This window comes from Cucumis melo, chromosome 7 (genome assembly GCF_025177605.1).
Source record: "Cucumis melo cultivar AY chromosome 7, USDA_Cmelo_AY_1.0, whole genome shotgun sequence".
Classification (NCBI taxonomy): Eukaryota; Viridiplantae; Streptophyta; class Magnoliopsida; order Cucurbitales; family Cucurbitaceae; genus Cucumis; species Cucumis melo.
The window spans coordinates 1,459,548-1,478,690 of NC_066863.1; the positions used below are offsets into that span (position 1 = coordinate 1,459,548).

A 19,143-nucleotide genomic window follows, 5' to 3' on the forward strand; every position below is an offset into this window, starting at 1 on the left:
TTGATGATCGTTGTTATGAGTCAAACATAATGAAGATGTAGCCGCCATTTTGACATGTGTGGAGATCGCTTTATACGTAAATTTGTCCGATTTAAACAACCGCTTAGATAATGATGTGAATAAGCACTCTGGTTGCTTCGGTCATTTTGTTGCCATTTTATAAATGAGAAATTCGTAGGAATGAAAAAATTGGAGGTGGCAGTTGGAAGGTGTGACATGCATATGTCTAACCTTTCGAGTGTATTTTAAATGTATCTTTATAATTATAACTTAGTACATGAATAAAGTAGTTGAATTTGTGATAATATGTATACTAAGGTAGCTGAATTTTTGAATGAAGTCGAATTATTGAAATAACATGTATTTTGGTCCGTTGGTTATGAAATTTTAGGTTTAGGAGGCGTGGTGGTCTTGAAGAGAGGATGAAGAAGACGGAAATAAAGAAGTTTGAGGAAAAAATTAGGAATTCGAGGTAGGGGTTGATTGTTTTGGTTGGGGATAAATTAAATTGCGAGCAGATTTGATTGTATTTGGAAGGTGAAGTGTTTTCAGAAAGGGCATTTTTTTACAATTTTGTATCAGTATTTTCTTTTTATATTTTTTGGCTCACCATATTAACAATAAACGACGATTATTTTTCTCATTTATCGAAAGTAAACTTTAAAAATTGCTGTTTTCTTTAGTCTATCCTTCATGAAATATGTTAAAGTCTCTTTATTGAAAAGTTTTAATCCAAACAGATTCATTTTGAACAAATTGAATCTAATGAGAAATTACTTAGTAGAAGTTAATAATTATCTTCTTGGTCACTATAATCGGATAAAATCACTAATTTAGACATTTATTATCTTGGTCAGTCATTAAACTACAAAAAAGAAAATCTTAAATATCATAATAATAATAACCACCACCTGACAGTAATTAAGAAAATACTCTAATTACCGATCAAGAAGTTTGTTAGGGCTGTTAACAACAAAGAGGTTGGTAGGGTCTTTTATCATTCTAAAAAAGAAAAGAAAAGTACTTCCCCATTGAAGTTTTCTTCTTTTTCTAGTCCCCAAACCAAAAAGAAAAAGGGGAAATAATTCAACTTTTTTATTTTTATTTTTATTTTATGTTAGCCTCTGCTTTCTGAAGCCTAAAGCTTTTGAAGAGTCACCTCTTAGTTTCCAAATGTTGACATATTTTATGTTTTTCTATCTTCAACTTCAATACTTACCTAAAAATAAATTAAGAGTCCGTTTGGAATTACACTATAATAAAGAGGAAAAAAAAAATGCACAACTAGCCGTACTTACCAAAATGTTAAACAATACAATAATAAGTGACGGATTTAGATTTAGTATAGGTGTAGAACTCGTTCTACCTCAATTTTTATGATATTTATATATGTATATATTTTTTTCAATTGGTTGATTACGAAGTCTCCTGTCAACAAGATTTTTGGATCCGTTGCTGATATTTACTATTCAAACTCACTCCATCTGATGGAGGAATCTTAACTAAGAGAACATAGACAATTGGGATGCACCAAAAAGCTCTTGGAAATTTCCTCCTGTCTCCACATTTGAGACTGGGAAATGATTTGAAAAATGGATTCAACAGTAACAAATCTCTGCTTCTGCCATTTCTTTCAAGTTTAAAATCACAAGAATTAACCAACCAATCAACCATTCTTTCCTTTCTTTCTACTTAGGACACCAATAATTCAAACATCCATGAAAAGAAAAAAAAAACACACAACTAAAGGAAAACAGAAATATCTGTGATCAGCAAGTGCAAGGACAAAGTTGAGAGAGATGGATCCATAATCTGATAACTTCTGATTTCTATCATCTCCATTATTGCAAACAAACATGTCAAGCATAATAGTAAGCAGTTCTATAATCTGTGGGGACTCATAGGAGAAAGAAAGGGTCCCTTGAAAAGAGGGGAATTAACAGCCAAAATCATTAACTTTCATTTACACCACATATAGTACACACAGGCCCTTCATGTTGTTTCTTCTGATTGACTACTTTGTATTAGCAACATCACTTAAATGACAAAGAAGCAGAAAAATATGGAACGTAAACAAACCCAGCATTCACAAACTCTTCTTTCCTAAGCTTTAAGATCCAAATTCCTTAGTTTATGATTCTTCTAATCACAACCAGACAAGTGATTGATAGCGAAACTTCGTCATAGGGACTACTGGAAAGATGCCCACAACACAAGAACCCTACATCTGCGGCGGGAATGGACGATAACCTGAGAAACCCATGTGACACTTTGGTAGACTGACTTGAGGCCAAGCTTGTCAAATAAAGCTAACTTATGATGAAGTGGATTTCTAGGGGTGGTGACAGAACATAGGATTTCCTATAATTTTGGGACCGGCTACATTTGGTTTGTTAGTGTATGGACATCTGGGTGCCTCTTCTAATGGGAAGTTAAAGAGGATTTTTTGCAGTTAAGTTGTAAATTTTCAAGCTTCAGATGAAATGACATTCCAAAATTTACTTAATTTTCTAAAGAAGCAATAGGAGAAAAAGGAAGTCACAGAAATCGGAGACTTCATTTCTTTTCCTTTCGTCCTGTCCTATCTGAGAATCCGATTGGATGAAGTGGCTTTGATATTTGTGTCTATTAACTCATGAGTTGAGCATCACAATTAGGAAAAGATATATATATTCTCTTTTGTCCAAGAAAAGAGCACAAGACATCATATCCATTCATTTTCAAACTGAAAGACAGCTGAATTATCTAAACCATTCAAATTTGTCAATCAAGCTCATTATAAATATGTACCTTTAAACAAGTTGAACTACAAGCTGATATTATAATCAGAGAAGCACTCAACAAGATAATATGAAAAGTAGGTAAACTCCCCAAAAACTTTGCCACTATTCTCACAAACAGTATAGTTTAGGAATCAACTAAATTTGTAAAGTGTAATCATCCAGATTCGTCAATTCAAGCTCAGTATAACTATGGGCGTTTGAAGTATTGAAGGTATAAATATTTTACAATATACTGAGGTTGACTTCTACCAAGTGTTAGGTGCCTTGTTTTAACTTCTCTTCAGCTCAGTCAAAAATTCGGCAACTACAACCTGGCACTGACACTCCAACGCTACGGCATCAGTTTTTTGGGCCCAAATTAAAGGACTAGTCCCTTTCCTTCTCAAAAAAGTTAAAAAGTTTGGCACTTGATATCGACTCAAATGGAAGAATATGCCTATTGTATTTAAAATAAGGGCTTTTTCAAGGTGGTCATTGTAATTTATTAAAACGTTTTTCAAAGTGATGAAACCAATTTCCAATTATTTGGATTCGTCAATCCCTTGAAAGGATGTGGTCTTCCTTTAACTCTCTTGATCAAGTCCACTAGAACATTATATGTGTGGGGCTAGGCCTTCAAAGTGCAAAGAAAGTTCTGCACTAATAATGCTTGTTTAATCTGTTTTACTTTTCCTTTTAAGAAGTGGTGACCAGTCCACTAGATATTATGATTGGTGTTTTGATTGACCACAAACCAAGCACTTTGTAAACAGAAAGGGGGTATTTATTAAAATTCCAATCACAAAGAACACAAGTACACAATGATGAACCACTTATGGCCCCATCACAACAGGTTCCCATTCATGATTAAAAATGATGATGGATGACATCAGGAATCTCAAGGGAAGTCCCATTAACACTTATCTGTCATGGTTTAGTTTCATGGCTCGGATAATCACCAAGGTGCTCCATTTCCCAGCTTTCGTGAGGAGCAACATGTTCACGGAAAGGAGTATGTTCCTGGAAAACAAAATTATCGAAAACAGAATTAGAATGGCTTTATAGAATGATTAAAATTGTGGTGAGCAAGCAGATGTGTAATTGCCATTTCATACAAAACTGAACTTCTAATTCAATTTTAGAGGTCGATACAAAATATTGTTACACTCCGGTAAGAATCTACTCATTGCGGGATCTCAAAGATATACAAAAATAATCAAAATTGTCTGCAGGAACCTTAGTCTTACACAAAAAGTTTCAAAATCAGAATGTACGCTTTGGTTTTATTTCATCCTATATCTTTTTAGTTCTCCTACATTGCTTTCAGCAAAAACTGGAATGAGGAGGGTCTGGTCAGATACCTCCATTTTTTCCATTAGTTCCTTTGCTGTTGGAGCAGATATCACAATTTCTCGAGCAACGGGTTTAATGAAACCTTCAATGACGCCGTTATCAAATAGTGCCAACAAAGAGTTGTAGTAACCATCAACATTAAGCAGGCCAACCTGCACAGAGTAATACCCATAGTACAAGCTTAAAAGAAAGTTGGCTAGGCTCAATAGGACTTCAAACCATAGAATTAGCAGAGTTTACGCTTACTGGTTTCTTGTGGATACCGAGTTGGGCCCACGTTATCATTTCTAACAGCTCTTCCATCGTCCCATATCCTCCTAATGCAAATAATAATCATACATCAAATCAAGCAAACTATACATCTAATCCTCCTAGCTAATGAACTGACCAAAAAAATGCTGCAATAATTAATAAACAATAATGTACAACTATGTAGAAAGCTGTTGGCACGGGTTCTCCATAAAATTACCAGGAAGAGCAATAAAAGCGTCTGATTCTCGAGCCATGGCAGCTTTGCGCTCATGCATGTCCAAAACTGTTCTTACCTCCCCAACAGTTTGTCCAGAAATCTACCAGGATCATCATCCAAAACATTTAACAAATGGTCAAATTATTTTCCATACTTTGATAAAAGTAGGTGAAACACTAGTAAGAAAGACAAGTTCTAAGAATAGAGACAATAAAAAGAAAAAGGAATAGTAGTTTAGCTAAATGAAGAAACAAACAAGCTTATAGGTTATACCTCATGAGGCATCAGAGCTTTTGGAATGACCCTGGCAAGTAAACATAAATCAAAAACAATTCTCATTAATGTGCACTTCAAATGCGTTCAATTCTTGCAATATTAATGAAAGGCACGGAATACAAAAACTGCCCAAATTGTGATTCTATCCTACCCAAGGACATGGCAGCCTCCATCGTATACAGTTTGGGATATCAATCCCATCAACCCAACACTTCCTCCACCGTACACCAAATCAATCTTCCTCTCCACCTGTAATTCATGTAAACAGGAAATATAGAAATAAGAACAACAAGATGACTTTTGACAAAAACCCAATGAATCGTAGGGTAAGAAAATAATGGAACATCTCCTAATAACGCAATCAATGATGAACATGAAACACAATCGCAATCGAGAATGTAAAAGAAACTAACCAATTCATTTCCCAAATCAAGTGCAGCATCGCTGAAAACTTTTCGATGACCCGAGTTGCTGCCGCAGAAGACACAAACCCTCTTGAACTTGCTCTTTGAATTACTCTCTTCCATTCACAATCCCAAGTGTTCCTTATTATAATTCGAAAAGAAACATTGGGAAAAGGCAAAAACTAACAAAAGGGTATGTGGAAAAAAGAAAAACAGAAGCAGCAGTATCTTCTGCAGAGTGTATATATATAATAAATACCCCTTTTAAATGGTGAGGAAGAACTGAAACTCTTCCCAAAAAAGGAGAAACAAAACAAAAGAGAATTTCAGGACCATTACCGAAAAAAGACAACAAGAAGAGGGTATGATCTTCAACATAAATGGGAATTAGAATTGGGAAAGGCAGAAGATGGCAATGGGGGCCTTTATATAACAAAGCAAGAGCAGCCCACATGGCTCCATTACCTTTTTCTTCTAATTCCCATCTCCATTTTCTTGCCAATCACAATCAATCATCATAATCACAGTGTAATTAATTAATCAAATTAAACCTGAGAATTCAGAATTAAAACAGATAAAAAGAAAACTACCCTTCAATTTCCCGAGTCAAATCACTTCAAAAATCCTTCTAAAAGCAAAGCTTTTTGATCATAGAAGAAAGGAAAAGAGGTGACAGATATTTGAGTTGACTCAGCATCGAGTAAAATTTAAAACTTTTCACTATTTAATTGGACCCAATTTCAATATAATCGTCTTCGATTAAGATTCTGATAATTTCCTTGCCACGCTATGATTTGTAATTGGCTCCTCTGCTTTACATTTAATTTGGCTCCTCCTTTTTCTTCTAAAGATTATTCCTTTTTTTTTCTTTCTTTTATTTTTCTTTATGTTCTTGTTGGATTATTAATTATTGTCCCATCTCTTCGTTTGCAATAGATTTCGTAAAAGGATTCATAGATGTTTCTTTATATTAAAAGATCCATCATTGTTGTATCATATGCCCAATAATTTATCCAATAGCTCATTTTCTCTAAGTGTGACATCATTCACTTTTCTAAGCCAAAAACAAATACAATTTTTCCTCCTTTCATTCCCTTCAATCTTCCTTACATTAATTCTATCCAAACTTATTATATAACATTTTAAATTATGGTTTGTTTGTTGTTAATTGTTAAGATAGAAATATTAATCCGATCATGGGTTTGCTTTATATAAAAGGTCGATGTAATACAATATATGCATATAGCTTTAATATCAAACTACTACTACAATTGAAGTATTGAATGTGACAAAATGTTTGAAAAGATTATAATATCAATATCTACATGAAATGCTATGATTAAAAATGATGAAGGCATTACTAAAAGAAAGTTGTTATGGTTTTCTAGTGGAGCTAATTTGTATTTTTTTAATGTGATTTAGGGCTTAATGCCAATTATACAGATTTGACTTTAAATGTCAAATGACAGTGGTTGTCTAATTCCTCATCAATGGGATATATATTATTTTTCTAAAAAAAAGTTATAATTAATGGAATATATTAGACCACTTATATGATAAATATATATTTTTTATAATGTTAGAATTCATTATTCTATATTTTAATTAGTCTGTTGACTTTTTTATAAAGATTAGTTTCATATGAAAATTCTATTTGAGTATATATTAGTAATCATAGTTAGGTTGGTGTTGGTTTGGTCGGAAAATTGACCTTAACAAACCAATGTTCATCCCTAATACTGATTTAAGTTTTTCTTTTTTTTTAAATACATCTAAATTTTGAAATTGTTAAAAATAATTGTTTCTTAAAATTAAGAACGAAACAATCGATTTATTTAAATTAGAAGATAATTGAAAACATAATATTATTATTTTCTATTTGTTTCATCCCATTAGATATCGTTAATATTCACATATATAATCAAAGTTTTAACCACAAATTGTCACATTGTATCAATTTCCATCTTATTAACAAAGAAAACAAAACATCTAATGGAAATAACTGTTTTATATATTATAGAATCCAATCTTCTAGTTTTTAAAATTTTGGTTAAAATGTAGAAAATATTTAAAATACAGAATATTAGTAATCATCAACAACAACAACAATAATAATAATAAATTTTCAGAAGCATTAATAAAGACTATATAATTGGGTATAAAATATGTGTAGGGATGCAAAATTAAATCCAAGATTCCTTTTTTTAAATACAAAGTGTACTTACTTATTTAAAATCAGAGGCAGTTTGGTACTTTTAATAAATGAAAAAATGTGAAGTAAATGTGGGGAATAAAAGACACTAAATTCTCTAATTTTGTCACCATTTATTGCTACTTTTCTTGTTCTTACATTTACAATTATCATTTTATTGCAATATATTGAGATTTAATGTGGTTGGAAATTTGATTAAATCTATGAGGATAAGAGATCTCATCTACCCATAATTACAATGGTAAATTTGTGATTTAGAGTATACATATTATATTATTGTATCAAAATTAAAGATGGAAAATTGTGGAATGAATAATAAGTAAGGGGCTGTTTGGCCTAAAAGTTATTACTATTGGGTTGAGCTACCATAACTCTTGTTTTAGGATTATCATAACCCTTTTTACTCTCGCTTTTTCTTTTAAAACCTTTTTCAACTCACTATAATCCTATTTCTTCAACTCTCCCATAAAAGGTGTATTTTAAAACTTTTCACCTAAACACATCTTATCATAAAATTAGGTTTATCACAACACTTACTCTCCATAACTCAATTCTTTCCCTAAACGGGCACCTAAAAGTTTTGTTCTCATTTAGGAAGATAATATTATTTTTACAGGGATATTGATTTGATCTTATTAAACCCAATAGTCAGTGTGATACTGAACTTATCTAAGTGCATGACTACTTTCTTCTATTTCGTACTTAATTTTATTAGTCTTTTTTTCCCTTATATTTGGCCTTGTTTCATCCATGTTCAAATTTATCTATAGCATCGTTATTGTTTCATTCTTATCTTTAAATTTTTAGGATGTAAATTTTTGTGCTAAAACATTAACAAACGATTGCTTTTTTTTTTTTGGACAGTTTGATATTGTTTGTGTGGTAGATTGATAGACTGTACACATTGGCCAACATGACTCCTTCAGATTCATTAGAGTTCAATATGATGGGTTTCGATAAAAATAACAGTAAAAATAAAATGATAGCGGAAAACTAAAATATATTTTCTAAAAGATTTGTGAATTCAATCGAAACTTAATAAGTAAATGACAATAGAGTGGTGGGTAGCTAGTAAGTGAAAAAGCTACCCCCAATTGATATTTAATTTCCTACCAAAATTTAGCTTACCTCTATGTAGGTCACTATAAACATTCATGACCTTCCCAATGTATTTCTTTATCAAATTCAAATTTATTAAATAAAAAAAAAACGTTAGACACTATTACATAAATATATCAGATCAAAATATCACAGTTTATCTATAATTGATCGTAATAGATAACTATTTTATATCTATCTGTATCATAATAAACTCAAACGATAGTTTATCATAGTCAGTCACATATACACTTTAAAAATTCTCGAATCTTTTATAATTTAAAATAATTTTTCACTGCATATCTTTCAAGATCAAAACAACAAGTTTGAGAAATGAATGTAACGTATTGAATATAAATGGAAGTAGTCCCCACTTTAATATCAAGACAAATCCACCGTTAAAAAGAGTTATCACGAGGTAATTTAAGTAATTAAAAAAATCAAATATTTGTTAATAATATACTTAGAAAAGATCCAATGTAGTATTAAAATAAAACTCAAAGTATGAACAATTTGACTTCATTATAAAATCCACATTACAAACCAACCAAATGAGAACAAAACAAGAGAAAAAATAAAAACATTTTACTGACCACTTTGTCACCAAATCATAATTTTCATATTTCTTTTTTTTATTTTAAAAAATTTATTATTAATTAATCGATCGAGGGAAAAAAAAAACAGGTGCCGTTGGATTTCGCGTTGTTTTGACTATTGGTCGACTCAGATGTTACCACCTCAGCTGGCTGTCCAATTGAGATTAATCCTCATACCAATACTAAAGAAAATCAATTTTAAATTAACAATAGGGATATTTATTTTATTTTATTTTATTTTATTTATGAAAGTGATATTTGCATAAAGTATAATTTGAATTTTGAAATAGGAAAGGTTTTACTTTTAGTGGTGTATTCGATAACGACAAAAATGGACATTTCAAAGGAGAGCAAACCAATTTTGTAACTCAAACTTAAATTATTTGGTCTTCTTCTTTCTTTTTTTTTTTCCCCTTTTAAATCAATTTGTCTGACGTGGAATATAGTTTGTAAGAAATATTACAAAAAAAAAAAAAGGGATATTGACTCTTCTAACCTTTTTAACCATTTTTAAAAGTATGATTTCTTTTCTTCATACTTGTTTTTGTATACTTTTCTAAAATCAAAATATTCTAAATATGTTTTTTTTAATATATAAAATTGGATTTTGGCAAACTAGCTATGAGTTCGTCTTCTATTTGGTTTGTGATATGTGAAATTCTTTGATGTATTTTTTAGTTTATGACTATTGAATGTAGAATTTTTCAATGGGCTTTTCTAAATTTTGGAATATAAAGATAGGGCATTGTTATCTCTATGATTTTAGATAGGACACGATAAAACACACATTGTTTCTACGTGAGAGTGAGTAAATTTATAATAGGATAAGAGAGAACATACGGAAAAAACGACTCTAGTGTCAAAGTAAAAGATGAAGAGCTTGTTAACAAAGTCCTAAAATTTTGTAGTTATACATCAAGTTGAAGTTGTTCGTATATAGTCATAGTAAATGAATTAATGTCAATTTTATTCAAATGTTTTAAAATATTCATAAATATAAAAAAATGTACGAAAAACCATGATAGACTATTATCTACTGTTGATAAATTGTAACGTTTTACTGTACTTTGAACAGTTTTATGGATTAAAAGAAATTTGCTACCAATAACTACAAACTTTGATGTCACAGAAACAAAGGGCTGATTATCAAACTCCAACCAATAGCTTCTCACCATCATTGTTTTTCAAATATGTGAAAAAAAAGAGAGAGAGATAAATTTGGATGAAAATATAAAAACAAAACAGAAGAGACAATAGTGAAACTTTTAGAAGCAGAAAGTGGAAATTCAAGTAGAATTTAAATAGAGCATTGGATTCCAAAGGAAGGGTAAGATCGAACGGTGGGGATTTCACAAAGGAATTAATACAAACTTAGTTTAGAGGAAGATTTGTCAGATTGCCTTTTGGTCTCTATCCAATAACCCTGCCCTCTTAGCGTGCCTTTTCATGATATATATATATATATATATGTATATATATACTCTCTTTTTCCTTCTAGTTAATATATATAGTTTTTTGAAACAAAATATCAAAAATACCCTTGAGATAGTTTGGTAATATAGTAAAAATAGAAGGGTAAAAAAGAGAAGTTGATGGGGGTGATGAAATCGAGCGGGAGGAAACCCCACTAAGTGAGCAGCATCGTTAATTTTTTGAATTTCAAATGCGAAGCAGTCGTTGGTTATCGATGAATCTCACTTGAATTTGCTCCACTTTCCCACAAAACTAAACTGAACCCATTTCTCTTTCTCTCCCCACCACCCACAAAGTTTTTGAAAGTTTGCCATTTCAGTGTTCTAACATTCCAACGTTTCTCCCCCCCTTACTACCCAAAAAGCTTGGATTTTTCTTTTTCTTTCTCTCCTTAAAATCAACCACTGCCTCTAAAGTTTTGACATTTGATAACACTCATTGCTCTGTTTACTCTCTGATTTGATGGGGGGTTCTGGGAAATGGATGAAGGTGTTTATAGGACAGAGGAAGTCTGATAAGGAAGACAAAGTAAGCTAAATTTTGGGGTTTTTGTTTTTGCTCTTGTTCTTGCTCATAATCTGTTTTTAAAGGTTTGAAATGGTGATGGTTTGTTTGTGCTTTACAGGAGAAGTTGGGTGGTACTAAAACTAAGAAATGGAAGTTATGGAGGAGCCCATCAGGGGACTTGAGCTCTGCTTGGAAGGGTTATAAAGGAGGACATAAAGCAGCTTCTGAAGGCTCTGATTCTCCTAGAGCCGCTGATTCTTTTACTGCTGCTGTTGCCACTGTCCTCCGTGCTCCACCGAGGAATTTCCGGGTTGTCCGCCAAGAATGGGCTGCAATTAGGATTCAAACTGCATTTCGTGGTTTCTTGGTACATTCCTTTTCTCTTCATACTAATAAGTTTCCATGTGTTTGATATGAAACTAGAATCAAGTTCACTTCTCAAGCTTGTTGTTAATCTTAGAGAGAGTTTGTTTCCTTGTTTAAGATTAGTTCCTTGGCTGTTTGTTTTGTTTCTCTATCTTAGCATTAGGACACCTTGTCAAGTTCTTTTAATGATTTGGTAGTGAAAAATTTTGCAGTCTAGGAGGGCTCTTAGGGCCTTGAAGGGAGTGGTGAGGCTTCAAGCTCTGGTGAGGGGTCGTTTGGTGAGGAAACAGGCAGCTGTTACACTGAGGTGCATGCAGGCTCTGGTTCGAGTCCAAGCTCGTGTCAGAGCACGTCGTGTGAGGATGTCGGTCGAGGGGCAGGCCGTACAACAGTTGCTTAACGTACATCGCAGCAAGGCCGATCTCTTGAAGCAAGCTGAGGTTATCATAATACAAGGAGAATGCGCTATTATGATTTGTGTGTTCAAGCGATGGCTTTGAGAATAACAATTTGGTTCATTTGCAGGAAGGTTGGTGTGATAGCAAAGGGACATTGGAAGATATCAAATCTAAGTTACAAATGAGGCAAGATGGAGCATTTAAGAGGGAGAGAGCAATTGCATACTCTCTTGTTCAAAAGGTATACATGAGAAGCTTTTGATTGAATATCCATCGTTAATTTTTCTTGTGAGAAAGCATATTCAGTTTGGTTTATTCCTTGTTTATCTTTTGCTCTCCAGCAATTGAAGGCAACACCAAACTCAACTTCAAGAACAAATGCTTCGATTTATGCTCTTAAGAATTACGAGTTTGACAAGAACAATTGGGGATGGAGTTGGTTGGAGAGATGGATGGCAGCGAAGCCATGGGAAACAAGGTTGATGGAACAATCTCGCACCGAATCATTTGATGTCACTCCGCCTTCAAAGACCTGTATAGACTCTGCTGTGTCTAAACATTCCAAAGGTTCTGAACCAGGTTTGGTGAAAGTTAGGAAGAACAATGTATCAACTAGGATTTCTGCTAAACCTCCTTCAAGTGGGCAAGCTCGTTCTTGTTCTAGCCCAAGTTCTGATTTTTGGTATGATGAAAGCTCTGCTTCATCTTCAATCTGCACGTCTACAACTCCCGCATCGGGGCATGCTTTCTCAACCATTGAAAGAACAGAGAATGGCAGTTACAGTAGGCCGAGTTACATGAACCTTACAGAGTCAACAAAGGCGAAGCAAAAGACAAATAGTCATTTATCGCATCGAGTTCAAAGGCAGTCGATGGATGAGTCCCAGTTCCTTCAGAAGTCAGCAGCTTTCTCAAATGGGGATTCTAAGAGCAGTGCCGGCTCTGATTCATCAGTCAATCCCTTTAAGCCAATGATGATGCCAACACGGTCGGATAAGAATGGAACAAAGCTAAGGTCATGAGCAATTCGCGGCTCGCTTAATCAAATCAGCTTTGGGATGAAATGTGTTTTGGTGATTCTAGAAGAGATCTGCACTGTGCCTTGTTTCTTAATTCCTACCATCAAAATTGTGTAACATTTTCGGTAGAGTTGTATTTGTTTCATGTCCAGTGGAGAATGGCTCGTTCTTTGTATTATAGCTTCATTAGTTTTCATCTTGTTATTTTTTCACCACTTCTGCAAATTTTGTTTAGAACTCTTAGCCAAAGCTTATCCTATCTGGGATGGAATAGACGTGCAGTACAATAATGTCAAAATGATCTTTATCTGAGCCTGATTTGTTTGCAAGGATGCTTGCATTTTCAATGGATGAAGTATGAGAGTCCTTTTTGACAAAAGATGATTCTCTGTTTATGTAACATCAAATAGTAACCAACGCCAAAGATGGCGGTTTTCTTGATGGTTATGATATGCGAATCCTAAATCGATAATTTGTATATTAGGAACGTACATAAACATCTTTGGACACTGTTTTGATGACCGATACTTAGCATACAAACTGATAACGAAACTGTAGTGATTCTGACGCCCTCTATTTACGGTTGATCACTCTGAGCTTGACACCATTTTTGAAGTTGAGAATGACACCATACTCAAGTTCAAGAGGTTGTTCCATGGAGAGGGAATGCCGAAATACAAACTTCCTATACAAATGAATCAAAGAGAGCTTCAATTCCTGAAGGGCAAATTTTTGACCAATGCATGCTCGAGGACCAATTCCAAATGGGATTAAAGCATAGGGATGCCTTCGTTTCTCCTCTTCCTCATTTGGATCAAACCTTTCTGGCTTAAATTTATCTGGTTCTGGAAAGTTCTTTGGATCCTTGGCAAGAACTCCAAGTGCTAACCAAACCCATGTCCCCTAATCTCATCACAAAGCAGTGTTTTTCAATTAGTTACACTGTTCGACTAAGTTGGTTGAAAACAAAGATGCATCAGGTGGTTTTTTTTTTCATTGAATTACCTTTGGAAGAAGATATCCACCAATCTCCACATCTTTAGATGTCTCTCTAGCTACTAGAGGGGAAACAGTGTAGAACCTCATGGACTCTTTAATCACCTGCACTCATTTGATTATGAAAACAATGAAACTCCTTCATGTGCGAGGTCTAAAAACATAGAAACGAAAACAATAGCGCATGTTACTTAACCTGATCAAGATATGGAAACATCTGCTGAAGATCATTAGCTGTTGGTATCTGATCTGATGGACCAAAGTTGTCAATCTCTTCAAGCAATTTCTTCTCGACTTCTGGATGTCCAGCAACTAAATATACAACAGAAGACAATGTGAATGCTGTCGTAGCTGACCCAGCAAGTAGGTGTTCGTACGTGACTGCACTGATGTAGTCTGGAGTGAAGACATTCCTTGATACCGTCTCTGACTCTCTTGCTCTCAAAATGAGTGATAAGAAATCTTTCGAACCTCGATCGTTACATTTCATTCTCTTGTCCACAATCTCATTAAGTCTACCACTCAACTTCTGATTTGTCCGGTCAACTTTCCAGTCCATGGTGAATGGTATTCTCTTCAGGACTTGTCTAAATGGCTCTTGGAGTACAGGGACAAGAAGTCCCAAAATGATTGAGAAGGAACCCGATAAATCCATCTTGAGCTGCGTTGTGGAGTAGATATGTTGATTGATGAAGTCCGAAACTTCATCATTTTTACTGTCTTGGTCATTGGTACCACAGGTTTTGGTTGCATGTGGATTAGAGAGCCCAAAGTTGACACCGAAGGCTGCTGTTCCAATAACATCGGTGGTCAATTTAAGGGAGAGATTAGAGAAAGGGATATCTTCCTCGACAGAGGAATGGAGATTTTGAGTTGCAGTTTCGATGATTGATTGCATAGTGGGTATTAATCTCGTTAGATGAGAGGGCTGATAGACTGAGAGTATTGTGTTTCGCATTGTCGACCATCTTGCATCCCTGTAAAATTAATTGGTCATTAAGCAGTAGATGGGATGTTTTTTTATTCCTTCTTAAGAAAAAGATCGAAAGTACCTTGTGAAGAAAAGACCTTTCTGATGAAGCGGGGAAGCTGATATTGGAGAAGGGACACTTCTGTTTGAGATGTCCTTGAATTTCTTGATACCAACTTCTTTACAAAGCTCAGGGTCTGCTATAATTATCAATGGCTGTCTACCCATATGGAACCTGCTTTATTAAAAGTAATTGGACATTAATGCAAACAAAAGCAACACTTCTTCCCCTAGGCACAGGTTTCCACGGTTTCCACTCATCACTGTATGTTTTGTAATTATTAACGTCGGCAAAACGAATTATAGTGCAATCCCATCAAAATCTTAGGCCACTAGCATATGATTCAATCATTGAATATTGATATGTTGTTATTCCCTTTTCATTTCACATCAATAGATATCAAATTCCCCTTGTCTATCACACAGCCATCCATCGAGTTTGAAATTTACAGGGGATATATAGAAAATTTTGTCCTTTTACGTTCACAATTTTACGAAAAGAAAAGGCTTTTTTTCGAGCGTGCAAGTGAACAGAATCAGATGATGCCTAAACTAGCCCTTTAATTGCACAGTCAAGCTAAGGCAAGACAAGCGACGTCGTTTGAGTACCATAAAAATGAAGGAGTTTTGAGATAGGAAAAGTCAGATGATGAAAACAGAAAACTCACCTGAAGATAGGACCATATTGGGAGGCGAGGACAGAGAAAACGTCTGGGCCGTACTTAGCCAGCAAGGGAAGGTGTCCGACCAGCGGAATAGCTGGTGGACCAGGCACCCTTCTCACTCCCCAGTACGGTCCATAGAAATAAACCAAACCCCCTCCTACGAGGCAAAACGTCGTGAACAATATCGTACCCACTCCCATAGGCACACTCGCCACCATTGATTGAAAAAGATTATCCATTTTTCTCTATACCCGAGCAGTGGAAAAGGGAGATTGAGAAAGAGAAGAAGAAGGAGAAAGGGAAAGGGAGAGAGTGCGTTGACTGTTTGAGTTTATTTTTGTTGTTGTGGAGTTTCGTTTGTGTTTAAATAAGGCAAATGGTTAGGGAAATGAAAATGGAAAGGAAGCGGGGTGGCAGTGGGAGTTTCACTAAGGTTGGTACTTTTGTCGGTACACGAATGATTAGAGGAGTGGAAATAATGAAACGACCATTGAAGTCCTTTTTATTCTTTCGTTATTCTGCATCGTTGAAATGTTTGGATGGTGAAGAATTCATCATATTTTGCACCCTAGTTCTTTTTTCATAATATTTAACACAAAATTCAACTCAACATTACTAAACAAACTCAGCAGCAAAAGAAGCCTCTAGTGGAAGAGTAAAACTCAATCCCATCTCAATTAGTGGCAGTTCTTTTCTTCTTCTACAACATCTAAAAAAGAAGGTAGAACTGAAGACATTTTATTTTCAGAGATGATCTTAAGTTTCCACGTTTGTACTAATCCATTTAATAGTGTATATTATAACTTTGTATCCGAGTACGCCCACGATGGGAAAAGAGACAGCTTATTCTTAATCATATAGAAGCACTTCCAGACAGCAAATCCGTAATATTCCAATTTTAAAGGCAAAGAATTAAATCCTATGCACATCGTTCATTTCATTGCACATCGCGAATATTCTTATACGCATGGATCTGCAAGGAAAATGAAGATTCTCTTGATGGCATTTTTGTCGTAAATGGTAGGAGAAAGAGACAAAAGGCGGGTGTTTCGGTTTCTTTTTTATTTTTTCTGTGAGCAAATTGTGAATTTTTCCCACCAGCAACAGAAATATTAAATTATAGGGAAAATTATCTTTTTCAGTTTTGACTTTTAAGTATATTTTTGTTTTATATTCAAGTTAATTTTCAATTAATGAATAGTTTTCAAAATAGCAATTAATGAATAGTGTCATCTATGGACATCATTATCATTGATAAATTTTGAAAATTTACTGTATTTTGTAAATATTTAAATATATTTTTCATTAATTAATTAAAAATTTGTCACATGCTTATTTTAAATTATTGATTAAACAGAAAAAAGAAAGCTAATTGAAAGTTAAGACCAGAGACAAGTCAGCATTAGTGTACAAATGTAAGTTTCTGAAATTTACAGGTCAATTAGCTCAAAACTTAGTATACAGATGTAACATTCCAAATTTAGGCGCTAAAAGAAAGTTCTACTCCAAATCTGGAGACAATGGATGTATGGATGAGGATGGGGATGGGGATGGGGATGGGGATGAAAATGGGGAATGTGAGAAAGTGAATGGATAATGGTATGATAGGGCCAGGGTATGTAAAGAACAATATAAAGATAAGAGAGTGATTGAATCAAAATGGTGGATTTTTGAGTTTCAGAAGATGGATTGGGAAAGATTTCAGATTGTCACAGTCTTGACCCGCACGCGCACTTAGTCATACAGATAAAACCAGAGTGGTCTTGGGCCAACAATACTTCACCACTTGATGGGATTGGTAACTGGGACACTTTTCTTAGAAGCAATTAAAAAAAAAAAAAAAAAAACAATATGGGAAATTTACTTATAATGTCTCAAATGCTAAATGGAAGTAGGAGGTACTGCAAAGAGTACTAAAAATGTTCCACATACATACTTCTAAAGCTCTAGAAAACAATGGTTTTTAAGTAAATTGGAATACATTTGTGGCCACATATGAACTATAATGCTCATAAGCGTACAGGAAAAAAGAACGACAAATAAAAGACAAAAAGAAGTTAACTAACATATTGGAGGCCACGCCATCAATTCATTAAAAGAACAAGGTAGGACATGACCCCAATTTAAAAAGCTTAAGAACTCAAATGGTTAAATTGTTTTTCTTTCCCCATTTGACAAAGTAATTAAATTATTTTTCTCTAGATTTTAGTTAGGTTTCTATCCAACTATCATTTTAGAGATTTAAAGAAACAAATAACATCAGTTTTTCTGTTCCCTCTTTGTTGGGAGTGTTTCGTTTAAAAAAGTGTTTGTTGTCTCTTTTAGAGACTGTGCACACAAATATCTAAAGCACAAGAGTAGAAGCAGTAGAGAACCAATCAATGGAGGAAAACTAACTTGGTTGGCCCCTACTCTTGGATTTCAAGACATTGCAAGTTGAATTTCCTACAAAATAACCACAACAGAAAAAAAAAAACAAATCAGAATTTTAAAATGTGGAAAAATCAACCATACATTCAACCACTTATGTAAAGCAAAACATTCAAAGACGTCATTTCCACTCCCACTCCACTAACCGACGTAAGAGCAACCATCTTCAAGAACAGTCATAAATACATGATGCCTCTGCTTACCGGGAACAGCCGAGTTAGCAAACTTCCAACGATCAAGATAACCTTCAACCAAACCCTACAGTAAAAAAAAAAAAAAAAAAAAAAAAAATGCATCAGAGAAAGTGCCATAGATTCAAATTACACAAGTAGGATTCCAAAAATTCCAAACTATAACTTCTCTAATCTCGAATAACTAGCTAGGATAAATTTATCAAATCATTGATCAAAACGAACGGAAGTCCTTTCTGCAAATACGAAATCAAAGCACTAAATTGATATGGTTATGAAGCTGGAGAAATTACCATGCTCTTAATGTAGCAACTAACAGCATCAAAGCACCTCCAGGCGTACATTGTAGTCGCCATTAATAATATTCCTCTTTCCGTAGCGGCAAACGGGCATATTTGAAAACCGGTCTAGTAAACTATTACAGAAGCAATACTTTCGAACATTGCTCGGCTTCAATCGGAGACAGAAGATAGAACACTGATCGGCGGCTGATCGGAAAGTTGTAGCCCGGTCCTTGGAAAACGTGAAATATTCATCCGGGCCCTCTAGTTCTTAACAATTGTAAATGGGCCTGGGCCTCAATTTACTTCGATCAGATTTCATTCAAACAATTTGAAGCCCAAATTACCCGATCTATTGGGTAAAATCCAACGGGACAGCAATCGTGGCAAATATCCCATAGATTAAGCTTCAATTTCCTTAATGCAAGCTTCGTTAAAAGAAAAAGAAATTATACCTCAAGGTTTATATTTGCTTGGTCTCTAGAATTTCGATTGAAAGATAATAGATTTGAAAATTTTTAAATGAAATTGACAACAATCTAACTGTAAACTACTATTGGCAAAATGAAGATTCGAACATTCTAATGTTGCCGTCTTTGAATTTGTATTTTGGGGAA

The 19,143-nt window shown here is 34.2% G+C and overlaps 3 protein-coding genes across 3 annotated transcripts; 1 reads left to right on the top strand and 2 right to left on the bottom strand.

Moving 5' to 3' along the window:
• Window positions 1-3,524: 3,524 nt before the first annotated feature.
• On the bottom strand, window positions 3,525-6,091 carry LOC103493670 (cytokinin riboside 5'-monophosphate phosphoribohydrolase LOG8). The gene is made up of 7 exons (XM_008454515.3): window positions 5,274-6,091; window positions 5,012-5,109; window positions 4,858-4,888; window positions 4,585-4,684; window positions 4,362-4,432; window positions 4,124-4,267; window positions 3,525-3,782 (listed from the first exon to the last, which is right to left on the bottom strand). The coding sequence occupies exons 1-7, from the start codon at window positions 5,385-5,387 to the stop codon at window positions 3,690-3,692; spliced, it is 651 nt and encodes a 216-aa protein (XP_008452737.1). The 5' UTR covers window positions 5,388-6,091; the 3' UTR covers window positions 3,525-3,689.
• Window positions 6,092-10,719: 4,628 nt separating this feature from the next.
• On the top strand, window positions 10,720-13,245 carry LOC103493669 (protein IQ-DOMAIN 6). Its single transcript, XM_008454514.3, has 5 exons — window positions 10,720-11,171; window positions 11,269-11,517; window positions 11,729-11,956; window positions 12,042-12,155; window positions 12,256-13,245. The coding sequence occupies exons 1-5, from the start codon at window positions 11,106-11,108 to the stop codon at window positions 12,934-12,936; spliced, it is 1,338 nt and encodes a 445-aa protein (XP_008452736.1). The 5' UTR covers window positions 10,720-11,105; the 3' UTR covers window positions 12,937-13,245.
• A 144-nt stretch (window positions 13,246-13,389) lies between these two features.
• LOC103493668 (cytochrome P450 711A1) lies at window positions 13,390-16,292 on the bottom strand. The gene is made up of 5 exons (XM_008454513.3): window positions 15,628-16,292; window positions 14,982-15,134; window positions 14,126-14,906; window positions 13,939-14,034; window positions 13,390-13,836 (listed from the first exon to the last, which is right to left on the bottom strand). The coding sequence occupies exons 1-5, from the start codon at window positions 15,861-15,863 to the stop codon at window positions 13,507-13,509; spliced, it is 1,596 nt and encodes a 531-aa protein (XP_008452735.1). The 5' UTR covers window positions 15,864-16,292; the 3' UTR covers window positions 13,390-13,506.
• Window positions 16,293-19,143: the final 2,851 nt, after the last annotated feature.

Bases quoted from the DNA above. Each gene is read 5' to 3' on its own strand.
- LOC103493668 (XM_008454513.3), bottom strand. From the start codon at position 15,863: ATGGATAATCTTTTTCAATCAATGGTGGCGAGTGTGCCTATGGGAGTG. The intron at 14,035-14,125 runs GTTAAGTAACAT...AAATGAGTGCAG, and splicing joins TGTTTCCATATCTTGATCAG to GTGATTAAAGAGTCCATGAG. The intron at 13,837-13,938 runs GTAATTCAATGA...TGATGAGATTAG, and splicing joins GTGGATATCTTCTTCCAAAG to GGGACATGGGTTTGGTTAGC.
- LOC103493670 (XM_008454515.3), bottom strand. From the start codon at position 5,387: ATGGAAGAGAGTAATTCAAAGAGCAAGTTCAAGAGGGTTTGTGTCTTC. The intron at 5,110-5,273 runs GTTAGTTTCTTT...CATGAATTACAG, and splicing joins TTGATTTGGGAAATGAATTG to GTGGAGAGGAAGATTGATTT. The intron at 3,783-4,123 runs GTATCTGACCAG...TTTGTTTTCCAG, and splicing joins AACTAATGGAAAAAATGGAG to GAACATACTCCTTTCCGTGA.
- LOC103493669 (XM_008454514.3), top strand. From the start codon at position 11,106: ATGGGGGGTTCTGGGAAATGGATGAAGGTGTTTATAGGACAGAGGAAG. The intron at 11,518-11,728 runs GTACATTCCTTT...AAAATTTTGCAG, and splicing joins CTGCATTTCGTGGTTTCTTG to TCTAGGAGGGCTCTTAGGGC. The intron at 12,156-12,255 runs GTATACATGAGA...TTTGCTCTCCAG, and splicing joins CATACTCTCTTGTTCAAAAG to CAATTGAAGGCAACACCAAA.